General features: G+C 37.9%; 1 protein-coding gene across 2 annotated transcripts in view; it reads right to left on the bottom strand.

Annotated features, from left to right (window-relative positions):
• Positions 1 to 324: 324 nt before the first annotated feature.
• Positions 325 to 10,788, bottom strand: part of sltm (SAFB-like, transcription modulator) — an 11,979-nt gene continuing 1,515 nt past the window's right edge. Inside the window, exons 2-20 of one of the 2 annotated variants that reach the window (XM_014027542.1) lie at positions 10,073 to 10,160; positions 9,901 to 9,956; positions 9,457 to 9,484; positions 7,726 to 8,368; positions 7,103 to 7,146; positions 6,909 to 7,015; positions 6,665 to 6,814; positions 6,444 to 6,556; positions 6,187 to 6,347; positions 6,010 to 6,104; positions 5,854 to 5,910; positions 5,634 to 5,767; positions 3,998 to 4,178; positions 3,320 to 3,444; positions 3,027 to 3,197; positions 2,411 to 2,668; positions 2,204 to 2,330; positions 1,509 to 1,663; positions 325 to 1,429 (exon numbers count right to left, since the gene is read on the bottom strand). In XM_014027542.1, the coding sequence (XP_013882996.1) occupies positions 1,321 to 1,429; positions 1,509 to 1,663; positions 2,204 to 2,330; positions 2,411 to 2,668; positions 3,027 to 3,197; positions 3,320 to 3,444; positions 3,998 to 4,178; positions 5,634 to 5,767; positions 5,854 to 5,910; positions 6,010 to 6,104; positions 6,187 to 6,347; positions 6,444 to 6,556; positions 6,665 to 6,814; positions 6,909 to 7,015; positions 7,103 to 7,146; positions 7,726 to 8,368; positions 9,457 to 9,484; positions 9,901 to 9,956; positions 10,073 to 10,160 (2,802 nt within the window). In that variant the 3' untranslated portion in view covers positions 325 to 1,320. The remainder of the gene's footprint in view (positions 1,430 to 1,508; positions 1,664 to 2,203; positions 2,331 to 2,410; positions 2,669 to 3,026; positions 3,198 to 3,319; positions 3,445 to 3,997; positions 4,179 to 5,633; positions 5,768 to 5,853; positions 5,911 to 6,009; positions 6,105 to 6,186; positions 6,348 to 6,443; positions 6,557 to 6,664; positions 6,815 to 6,908; positions 7,016 to 7,102; positions 7,147 to 7,725; positions 8,369 to 9,456; positions 9,485 to 9,900; positions 9,957 to 10,072; positions 10,161 to 10,788) is intronic. The other variant, XM_014027550.1, reaches the window with a different exon arrangement.

Here is a 10,788-nt window from a genome sequence, read left to right as displayed (position 1 = left end):
CATCGTTTTGAAGATGTGCTGAAGTGGGAGTGTCTGAAACGGTAGGAGGTTCTTAAACACAAAGGCCAATTCCAAAGCATTTACATAGACGACTCAAAGATTATTTTTGATAAATACGTTTTCAGAAMTGAAGGTAAGTTACTTGATTGTGGTATAGAATTTAACTAGGCCCCAGGAAAATAGATTAGGTGTGAATATTAATTTTCCAAAGTCAATTTCCATTTAACTGAAATGCATTTACATTTAGAAGTAGACAGACTTTATGACTGAATTTTAATAATTTGAGACGTCATTCCAGCTCAAATAAGTAATCAAAACAACTCRGTGGTTACAATTTGTTTAATTAGATTTCATCAACCAAATGCAACATGAAGGGAAAACATACAAAATAAGTCTAAGTATGACAGAGATAGACATCAGCTGGTTCAACTCAAGGATCAACCCTCACACCTTTTGAAATTAAACAATACCACTGAAATGACAAGAGATGTTAAAACTTAGTCAAAGCTGACAATGCCAGCTACGCCAAAAAGTCCAATCAACTGGTTTCATATTGCATGAATCACTTCATAGATTCAAACCACCTTTGCACTGAAATCCCAAAGTTTAATATGGATGTTACTAAAACGGAAAAATCTCAGAACTATCAGCTACCAGAGCATGTATCAGATTTCCAGAGTGACAGAAACKGGAATAAAGACGACCCTTTTCAGGCCGGACCTTAAAGAATTCCCAGCTGTAACAGAATAAGGTTTTATTTTATTTTAGTGATACAGTTCAGGTCATCTGCTAAGAATGTGCGGTGTACATACAGTCTATTATTTTTTTTAAGCAAGTGCAAAACTCTTTAAAAATTAAACATCTACACCAGGTATGACTTAAAAACTAAATTAAAAAACAAAACTAGAAAAAAAATGTCATCAATTTCAAACAGTGACACATCCAAGTCAATATCTTGGTCATTTTGAATTCTATAATACACTAAAATAAGACATTACAAAGTGTAACGCTACACTTTTGAAATCATATCACTCAACAGGAGAATTATCTTGAAAACGTTACAAAGACTGAGGGCTGTACAATGTTGCTCTAAATAAGAGGCGTTACCGGGGCTGTTTATGGTAACAGCAGAACTGCAAGGAAAACTCTACACTGAGGTAAATATTTCATACATAAAAAAGTGTTAGCCTCAAAAGTTGCAAATGAACCACCAAAAACTGTTGACATTTTAAACATTACAAACAAAATTTTAGGAAAAAAAAAAGCCTTCAAATTTTTGATGCTTCAAAAATGGAAAAAAAAAAAAAAAAACAGTTGCTTTTAGAACGGCCGAGGTGTTCCTTTGAAGGGTTTGAAGCCACTCATGCTGCCGCTGGAGGGCATTGAATTGCTCGTGATCTGTACAATCCGGCTTAGTCCTGACGAGTGACTGCAGGGAGACAAAAGTTGTCTTTTAAATATCTGCAAGACAAAATGCTTCCCAAGGTTGCTCGGTTTATTTCATATACCTAGAAGAAGCCATCATGCCGCTCCGACTGTCTCCCATCCTACGATTGTTAGAGAACACGCCTCCCTGAGAGCTGGAACCACCGTGCCACTCCTTCCTCACTCCCTGCTCTCTGACTGGACGCTCCACTACGACCTGACGGCCAGAGCTGAACGGCTGCAGAGATGAATTTTGTAGAAAGAAATACAGTCAAAATGTGATGATTAGATACAAGTAAAACACCATCAAAACTCTTACTATAAATCCAGTCTTACAGTGGACATAACGTTTTTGAATTCGTCCTTTTCACATTGAAATCATTCAGTTGGAGTCTAAATAAAGGGGAACTGCAATGCTTTAATCTGAATTCCTACTTATTGTAACTCCATAAGCCCCTCTTTCACCTCTTTTCTGGGGTGTTTCCCAAAGCAACTCATTTTGGTGCTGTCCCTTTAAATGCAAATGCTTTATTGCTGCATTTTTCCACAGTTCAGCTTTTCTGTAGCTTTTCTTTGTAGCAATTAATTCCACAATGATGAAGACCTTTAAGTCAGAGGTTTATCAAACTGGCTCAAAATAAATTCATAACTTATGTGTCTTATTGTTTTTCATTTTACATCCATATTAATTGTGTTACTTGCACATTTTTTCATCTCACATTTTTAACCTCTACAGATACTACTTGTGTGGATTCACTGTCCTATCAGGTGAGCTGACCTGATCGTTCATCACCATGGGTCTCCTTTCAACTCGTTCATTAAAGCTGCTCCTTCCACGGTTCACTGGGGGGCCCTCTCTGAGATCATCTCTACCTTGCCGCTCTGCACGCATGTGCATGGGTCCTCTGCAMAAAGCAAAAACATTTTTAAAATTATGACTGCTGTAACATTCCTATGTTGCTGCTTTAAAAAAAAAAGTTTTTACCGCATGTCTCCTTTGTTGGTGTTCATTCCTCCATCGTTCTTCCACCCATGCCCCACATCTCTTTGTGGACGGTTGTGAGACATGGCGGGCATTGTAGGTCGAGCAGGCACAGGACGATTATGCATTTCAGCACGCGGAGGAGGTTCCGTTCTGCGAACTGTGTCAAAGTTCTTGGGGTATCTGTCGAAGCCCGAGGCCTCTCTGGGAGGAGCTGGGCGACTCTTCTTAGCTTCAGGTTCACCTTCAAACCTGTTATGTCTTGAAATGAAAAGAACCACAACGAAATTACTCAAAGTTACTAAAATAAAGCATAAGTAATACCYCTGTAGGTTTTCTTGTTTTTTACTGCAATGGTAAATGGCTTGAAATGATATAGCTCTTTATCAAGTCCCATTTATACACATTCATACTGATGGTGATGCTGCCGTGCACTGGGCCACTGTGACCACCACAAGCAGTCAAGGCGGGTGAAGTGTCTTACCCAAGGACACAACAACGGAGATGGATGGAACCGGCAATCCACCAGTTACAGGATGACTYCCCTAACCACAGTTTATATTCCTACACTCAAATATATACAAGACTCCTCAACTTGCTGTAATAAAAGCCCACTCACTTGTCATATGCTGGCTGTTGAGCACCAGCGTCTGGAAAGCGTCCCCTTTCACGAGGATTCATGTTTGAGAAGCGGGTCTGCTGTCGGTTGTAACCAGTGCCCTGGTTCATCCGAACCTCAGATTCAGACTGCATCTTCTTATTGGCATTCCAATAAGGATCATCCCGCCGACTAAAACATCAACAACAAAAAGTCACCTACTCTGTTCTACTGTCAAATATCTTGTTTCAATATTTTACCAACAAACTTCCAACAGTGCTGGTCATAAACTTGAGTGAGGAAATAATAAATACCCGTGTTCCACCTCCCGTCCTCTTTTAAGGTGGTTTCTCTTTTCCTGCTCAAAACGAAGCTGCTCTTGCTGCCGGCGAAGCTCCTCGCGTTCACGCGCCAAGCGTTCAGCCTCTTTACGTCTTTCCTAACAGAGTCAAAAAATAAAAAGTAGAAACAGTAGAAAACTATACACTTTAAAACATGTTAACTATTAGGAAGAAAATAAGTTGCAAATTCAAATACAACCAATTTATTTAGTGACTTATCAGATGCAGAAGTGCTACATCAAGTTGTTTTTGCAGAACTCAAGTCATGTTTCACTGAAATGTAAACTTTTAAAATTTTACGGTGAAATTCCTTTGATTCAAAATGATGTAACATTTGTTTCTAAGATGCTTTAAACAGTGAACTAAAAGAAAACTGGAAAAAACAGCTAAATTTAATTGCCACAGAAAAACTGTGACTGTGTCTAAGAAAAAGAAAAAAAAACGGAAGGTGCTGATAAAATGTGAAAAGAATTAAAGTACCGCACACAGTATGACAGCAGTACATTTCTCTAATGTGAAAGAAAAAATCTGATTACACTAACAGCCTACCAAATAAGCAACCTTTCTTCTACACATATGAATACATATATAAAAAAAGAAGTCTCCTAAATGCAGTGCGGAGCCCCATAGTTGCATTTACGTGGATCTTACCTGCTCGATGCGGAATCTTTCCCTCTCAAGCCTCTCTCTCTCCAAGCGCTCCCTTTCAAGTTTTTGTCTCTCCATCTCCAGTCTGTGGCGTTCCTGAAGCAGATGCTCCCGTTCTTCATTCTCCCGCATCAGACGGATTCGCTCGCGCTCCCTGCGTTCCTGTTCTGCTACTTCACGTCGCCTACAGACAAAAAACATCAAGTTAAAAGCAAGATCAATATCAAAGGTTTACAGTCCTCTCCAAAAATATTGGAACAGCAAGTCAAATACTGCTCTTTTTGTTGTACACCGAAGACACTTGAGTTTAAGATCAAACAATGAGCATGAGTTAAGAGTTCAGAAAGCCAGCTTTTATTTCCTGGTATTTACATATACAGTATATGTGTTTGATTACTTACGACATATCATCGTTTATATTACTCTATAACGTTTTTAGATRAGCAAAACTATTGCAACATGTGACTGACAGGTGTTTCTTATTGACCAGGTGCTGCCTTTAAGGTTCATTAGTCATGCAGAACTATTTACTCTGTCAAACAGTCTATGTTCTGGCCTGGGTTTAAACCTATAAAGTAGGTATTTCTTGTTAAAGAACCATGAAGACCATAGAGCTGTCTATGGGAGGAAAGCAAGCCATTTTGAAGATAAAAAAGGAAAATCAAAGTCACTGAAAAACATTGAGCCTAGTGAGCACAACAATTTGAAATGTCCTGAATGAGAGAGAAATTACTGGTGTACTAATCGAGACATCCAACAGGTCGGTCAACGAAACCAACAGTAGTTGATGACAGAAATATTGTGAGTTGTGAAGAAAACTCCCAAAACATCAGAAAATGTCATCACCAACAACCTCCACAAGTCAGGGGTGACGACATCACAATCCACAGTTCGAAGAAGACTCAGAGCAGAAATATAGAGACCATACCCAAAGATGCAAACCACTCATATAGGATTCAGAAGGACAGACTGAAATTTGCAAAAAAAAGTACAGAAATGAGCTGCAAAAGTTCTGGAAGACAATCTAATAGACTGATGTAACCAAAAGAGTAGAGAATGAAAGGAAATGCTGATGATCTGAAGCACACAAGCTCATCTGTGAAGCACGGTGCAGGTAATGTCATGGCTTGGGCATGCATGGCTGTTTGTGCCCCATAAGAGAATGTATTTCACCTCCTGAAGGGGAGATTGAAGGAAGAAACCCCCTGAAACAAACAAGAACTGAAAGAAGCTGCGGTAAAAGTCTGGAACAGCATCACAAATGAAGAATACAACAGCTTGGTGATGTKGATAGGTCACGGTCACGGGCTAGAGGCAGTCATTGCAAGCAAGGGTTATTCTACCAAATATTAAATATTATTTAGCTTAAGATTATTTGTTCCATTAATTTTGCTCAACCAAAATTGCTGTTGTGTAATACAATGATATATCCTAAGTGGTTTAACACATCTATATGTAAATACCAGGAAATAAAAGCTGACATTCTGAGCTCTTGTCTCATGCTCATCTTAAATGGCTTCAGTGTACCACAAAAAGAACAGAATCTGACTTGCTGTTCCAATACTTTTGGAGGGGACTGTATATTCAATAGTTATTTTACTTCTGATAAATATACAAACTGTGCTTTGTTCCTGACTACCTGTGCAGCTCCTCAGCTCTGCGAACACGTTCCATACGCTCACGCATCCTCTCCTCTTTCTCCGCCTTCAGTTTATCAAAAGACAAGAAGTTCATATTGATCCATGACTCTCCTTTTCCTCTGACCATTGGTAACTAAAAAGGTGAGAAACAGAATTCTAAGTTAAAATTATGTTTAATTTAGTTCAATATAATATCCATACTAACAAAACGTTCCTTACCTGTCTAGGAGGAAACATCCATTTTTGATGACGATGCATGTTGGCATTAAAAAAAGGCTGAAAATGGAACAAACAATTTTAATTTATCTTCTCAGCAAAATTAAAAACCATTATTTTTAAGTAAAAAGGTTACAATTAAAAACCAAAGACTCTTACTCTATGAAAATATCCTCCCCTATTAAAAGGTCTGTTTTGGGTAAAATTGAAGTTAAATTTAGGCTTAGGCACCATTTGGTCTGGGCTTTTACTCCCTGAAAGGAAACAAAATTATTAGAGCAGCCATTTAAACAATACACAAATGTTCCAGGAACCGACTACAAAGGGGAAACTTACGTGGACGCTTTTTGTCCTCCTTCTTTGCAGAATCTGGTCCTGTGTTTGATGAAACCGAATCTGATTTTTTATTTCTGGCTTCTTGCGTTTTTGATGGATCCTTCTCTTTTTCTGACTGTTTATCAGATTTCTTTTCTTCTTTTTTGTGAGATGCTTGTGCTCTAATTATACAAGAATTTCAATAAATAAATAAATTAAAATAAATAAATGAGATTCAAACAAAAAAGGACGCTTAACCTTTTTATTTTATCACTCACTTGTTTGTCTGTTTTGTCCCAGTGGAGCTGTGCTTATTATTTGATTTGTTGGAACTTGCTTTGTCCTCCACTTCCTTCTTTGAGGGATCGTTTTTGAATGGATCCTTGTTGGCCTTTAGAAGTTATAGGAAAAAACCAACCAGCACAAGTGAAATCACAATGACACAAGCCATCAAAGTTATTAATAATAGAAATAAAAGAGTATTTATTTTCTTCCTTACCCTTTCAACATATATCTGCTGTCCATGGAGTTCTGTGTGGTCAAGGTGGGAGATGCACCGAGCCACCTCAACGCTAGAGGACATCGTTACCAAGCCGTAACATTTTGAACCAGGACTACGAGCCTTCGTAACCACCTTGGCACTTGAAACCTGTTGGAAACATTGTTATGACACAAAGCAGAAAGTTCCAGTGACATTTTATGAATATATAAATGATATATATGAAAAAAAAATCACAATTTACCTTTCCGTATTTGCCAAATAAATTTTTTAGATCTGCTGCTTTGGTGTTTGAAGACAATCCGCTCACCCATATGTTACGAGAAGAGGTGCTGTTGCTGCTGACAGCTGCTGATAAAACATATCATATGCAGCTGGTTATGATGCTTAAAATAGAGATAAGATCAACTTAAAAGAAACATGTTTTTAATACTTTACCCTTTTCATCTTTTCCAGCTTTTCCATCTCGGTCTTTCGAAGAGCTAAAATGCAAATGTTACGACAGCAGGAAATGAGTGAAGGCAAACTTAAAATGAAGGCAGTGACAAGACATACATCTGGTAGAATAAAAAAATAAAAAGTCCTTTAGGYAAGGTGTAGATCTGAACCTTTGTCTCAAAGACGTCATTGTTTTATTTATTTTTTTCCAGTGGTGATGTGGGTCAAGCAGCCAATTTATTCCCTGGATCAATAAAATCTTCAGAGGTTTGTTCAACTTCAGTGAATCATTTGACCAAAAAGGGAGAAAAAAAACCATCAAGATGGGGTCTAATGCTGTTTTACACAGACGTGTGTAAAAACTGCAAAAAGCTTTAAAATTGCTGGAACGAACGGTCAAAGTAACAAAGTAAGAGTTGTTTTCTCAGCTCCCGGTTTATGTCACAATTTAACCAACTTGAGAAACAAAGCAAAGTAGTAAACTGGAGGATAAGGTACATCAGTGAACAATTTCCTTACGGCAAAAATAAAAAATAAAAAAATCTTGAGGCTACCCACAAAGTGGCGTTCTTAGTGAGCTGGACTTGATAGGAGTATCAAAAAACTGACATAGAAAGACAAACCTCTTTGCTTGACCTGAGGCCCCAGTAGCAGATGGGCCTTTCTTCCCAGAATCCTTTTCTTTGTCTTCAGATTCAGCTTTCATCTGGTCATCTCCATCGTCGCTCTTCACGGACACATCGTCTTTCTTGCCATCTCTGTGGCACTCCATCTTGTCTTTCTTCATGTCATCATCTGGACTCATCTCAGCACTGGTCTCCATCTCGTCAGTGCCCTTCTCTACCTCTGGATCTGGAAGTTTCACATGTTTACCTGTTTCCAGGAGGTCATCACCATCAACTTCTAGGGTGAGGGTATCTTCATTTTGGATTGAGACAGACAGGTGATCATCCTCTGCTTCTCTGAAGGAACTCTGGGCTTCTGCATCCATCTCAGCCACTTCAGAGTCAACCTCTGCCTCTTCATCAGCCTCTTCATCCGCCTCTTCCTCTTCATCAGCCTCTGGCTCAGCATCTTCATCAGCCTCGGTCTCCTCATCTACTTCTGCATCAGGCTCTGGATCGCCTGATGGCTCTGAATCAGGTTCTGGATCAGGCTCAGCCGCCATAACTTCTGTCTCTGGTTCAGCGTCAGAGTGAGCAAGGCTGTCCTCACAGGGCGGAGGCTTAGCATTTTCCCGACTACCACCATCTGTATCAGTTACATCTGAGGGATTAATAAGGATAAACATGGCACAAACAACTTTTAACATTGACACGTCGCATGTAACATGACCTAAAAAGTAGAATATAAAGCACATTTAGTATTAATGGTCATTGAGGGCGCAGATATCACAGGTAGACACAAAACACAGTCTTCACTGAAAATGAGATGATTCTGATTCATCATTCCTTAATTCTTAGCACATGTTGAGCCATCTTTCACGGTGAATGTGTTTTTCCAGAGGCWTCCTAAGGTTGACATTGTCCAAATTCAGAAGATAAATCAGTTCTTCATTCATCTTGTAGGTAAATTACATCTTCAATCAGTCCATGGAGATTCAAAAAATCTTCCAATATTTGCTTAGAAATTAATCTCTGTAACACAGCCAACTTGAAAAAAAGGAAGAGATTTTTCATCACCAAGTCCAACTTGCTGAAATATGTTCTGTCAATTCGTAATGGTTTGAGCATAGTAGTCCATCTTTGCCAGTCTCCAACCAAAGGGAGTGCATCTTCCAGTACATATCATAATCATCAGCAGAGTAGCAAAAAGTGTCCTTAAGGTGGTGTCCAAGAGTTATGCCAAATTCCAGCATTCTTTGATGGCTATTTCACCTTGACACACCAAAACGACTGCTTGAATCCTGGGCAAAAGGAATGGCAAACTCAAATTCATCAGGAAAATCTGAACTAATTCTACGCAACCATCAGTGTTCAAAAAGTCCTTGTTTTAAGTTCTTCTTCTGGCTTCTTCAAACCAAGATGTTGTGAAACTCATCCTTGTAAATCTTCAGTCTTCACTTCCTTGGAGAACAACGTTTGATGCCAGAGGCAATGGAAAAATAATAAGCACAACTTTTCTTTAAAACGATTAGTGGTCCAATACAGGTGCATACCTCTATCTGAAAGCAATCAGAATTCAAGGATTTCTGTGCGCAAGACCACACTAAAGAAAACAAGTGGTTTTTCAAAAATGTTTGTCCATCCATCCTTCGTAAATGTTGAAAGGTAATCACAAATGTCTGCTTCAAGAGGGAAATAATATAATTACCAGGGTTTTACCAGGTAACACTAGTGTGCTACTGTACATACCTTTTTCTGATTCAGACTCTTCAGTTTCCTAGAAAAACAAAACAATTGAATGAGAAGACATTCCTCTAATAAATTTTTTTGTCAATATGATCTGAAAAATAAAGACATTTTTCAATCAAACAAAAAACATTTAAGGTTTAAAACAGTTTTGATTATCACAGGTCCTTTCTGTGTCCAACAAGTTCCTTGCAATCAATGCTGTAGCAACTGGAGTACAAGATAAACTTTAGAAAGTCCATAGTATTAAAAAATAATAATAATAATAATCCAGTTTCTGGTTTGGCATTTATCGTGACCCAACCTGAAGCAATTTACTGAAAAAATCTTTGCAAAATAAAATTTATACAAAATTTTAACAAAATGTAATTAATTATTTATCAAGTGTTTAGAAACTTTGGAAAGAGAGCAGGAAAAATCCTGCAAAAACAGGCTCGCTACAGTCACCTTTGAAACCATGGATTCTTCTGTTGTGGTGTCCAAATCAGAATCCACTTTCTTCCCTGAAAAAAAAGAACAAAACAAATAAACATATTGATTGTATGTTTATGTATATGTATGTATGTATAGATAGATACATGGTCATGATAAGCAAGCAAGTGTAACAACAAGGTATTACCTTTAGCTTTTCCACTTCTCCTTGTTGTGGCATCAGTTGAGAGATTGATTTGAAAGTTTCCTGGGTCACCACCCTCATCTTCAATAGCCTTAAAATATGAGTTTAAAATATGGAATAAAAGACTGTTGTACACAAAAAGTAAGGCACCAAACATTGACTGATCTACTCTTTAGAAGGTGTGAGGTTATATATGTGCAAGTTATTACAGCTACACACTGCTGACTCTTTTTCAACCCTGGTAGTTAGTTATATAAATGCATTCCTTTGCAGGTCTAATTTCAGAATCCTACCATACATTATTGTGACCACAAATGTGTGAAAATTTTCCTCTCAACAAAAGCTGACCATATGTCAAGAGGATTTGTTTTCAGATCTTGTGCAATGTAAGGTTTTGAATTAGAAATTAGACAGTAGAAATTAAATATTAAACAGACATTAAAAGTTTGACAGTAGTTTGGATTTGGCAGAAAGAATTATGGAAAAAAAATTCCCACATAATGCTAATACTTCGACAGGCTACACGTTATTTTTTTGGGCTTTTAAACAAATAGTAGTATAAATAGTTTTGCAACTGAAATTAAATGTGGTCGCATTAAAATAAATGTAAATTTAGTTGTTTTTTTTTAACATGCCATATAGTCTGAAATGTCTTGTTTTTGTGTGTGTGTGTGTGTGTGTGTGTGTGTGTGTGTGTGTGTGTGTGTGTGTGTGTGTGT

This window comes from Austrofundulus limnaeus, unplaced genomic scaffold (genome assembly GCF_001266775.1).
Source record: "Austrofundulus limnaeus strain Quisiro unplaced genomic scaffold, Austrofundulus_limnaeus-1.0 Scaffold5, whole genome shotgun sequence".
Taxonomy (NCBI): domain Eukaryota; kingdom Metazoa; phylum Chordata; class Actinopteri; order Cyprinodontiformes; family Rivulidae; genus Austrofundulus; species Austrofundulus limnaeus.
The sequence above is the reverse complement of the archived record's forward strand: the minus strand, read 5'-3'. Positions and strand labels throughout refer to the sequence as shown.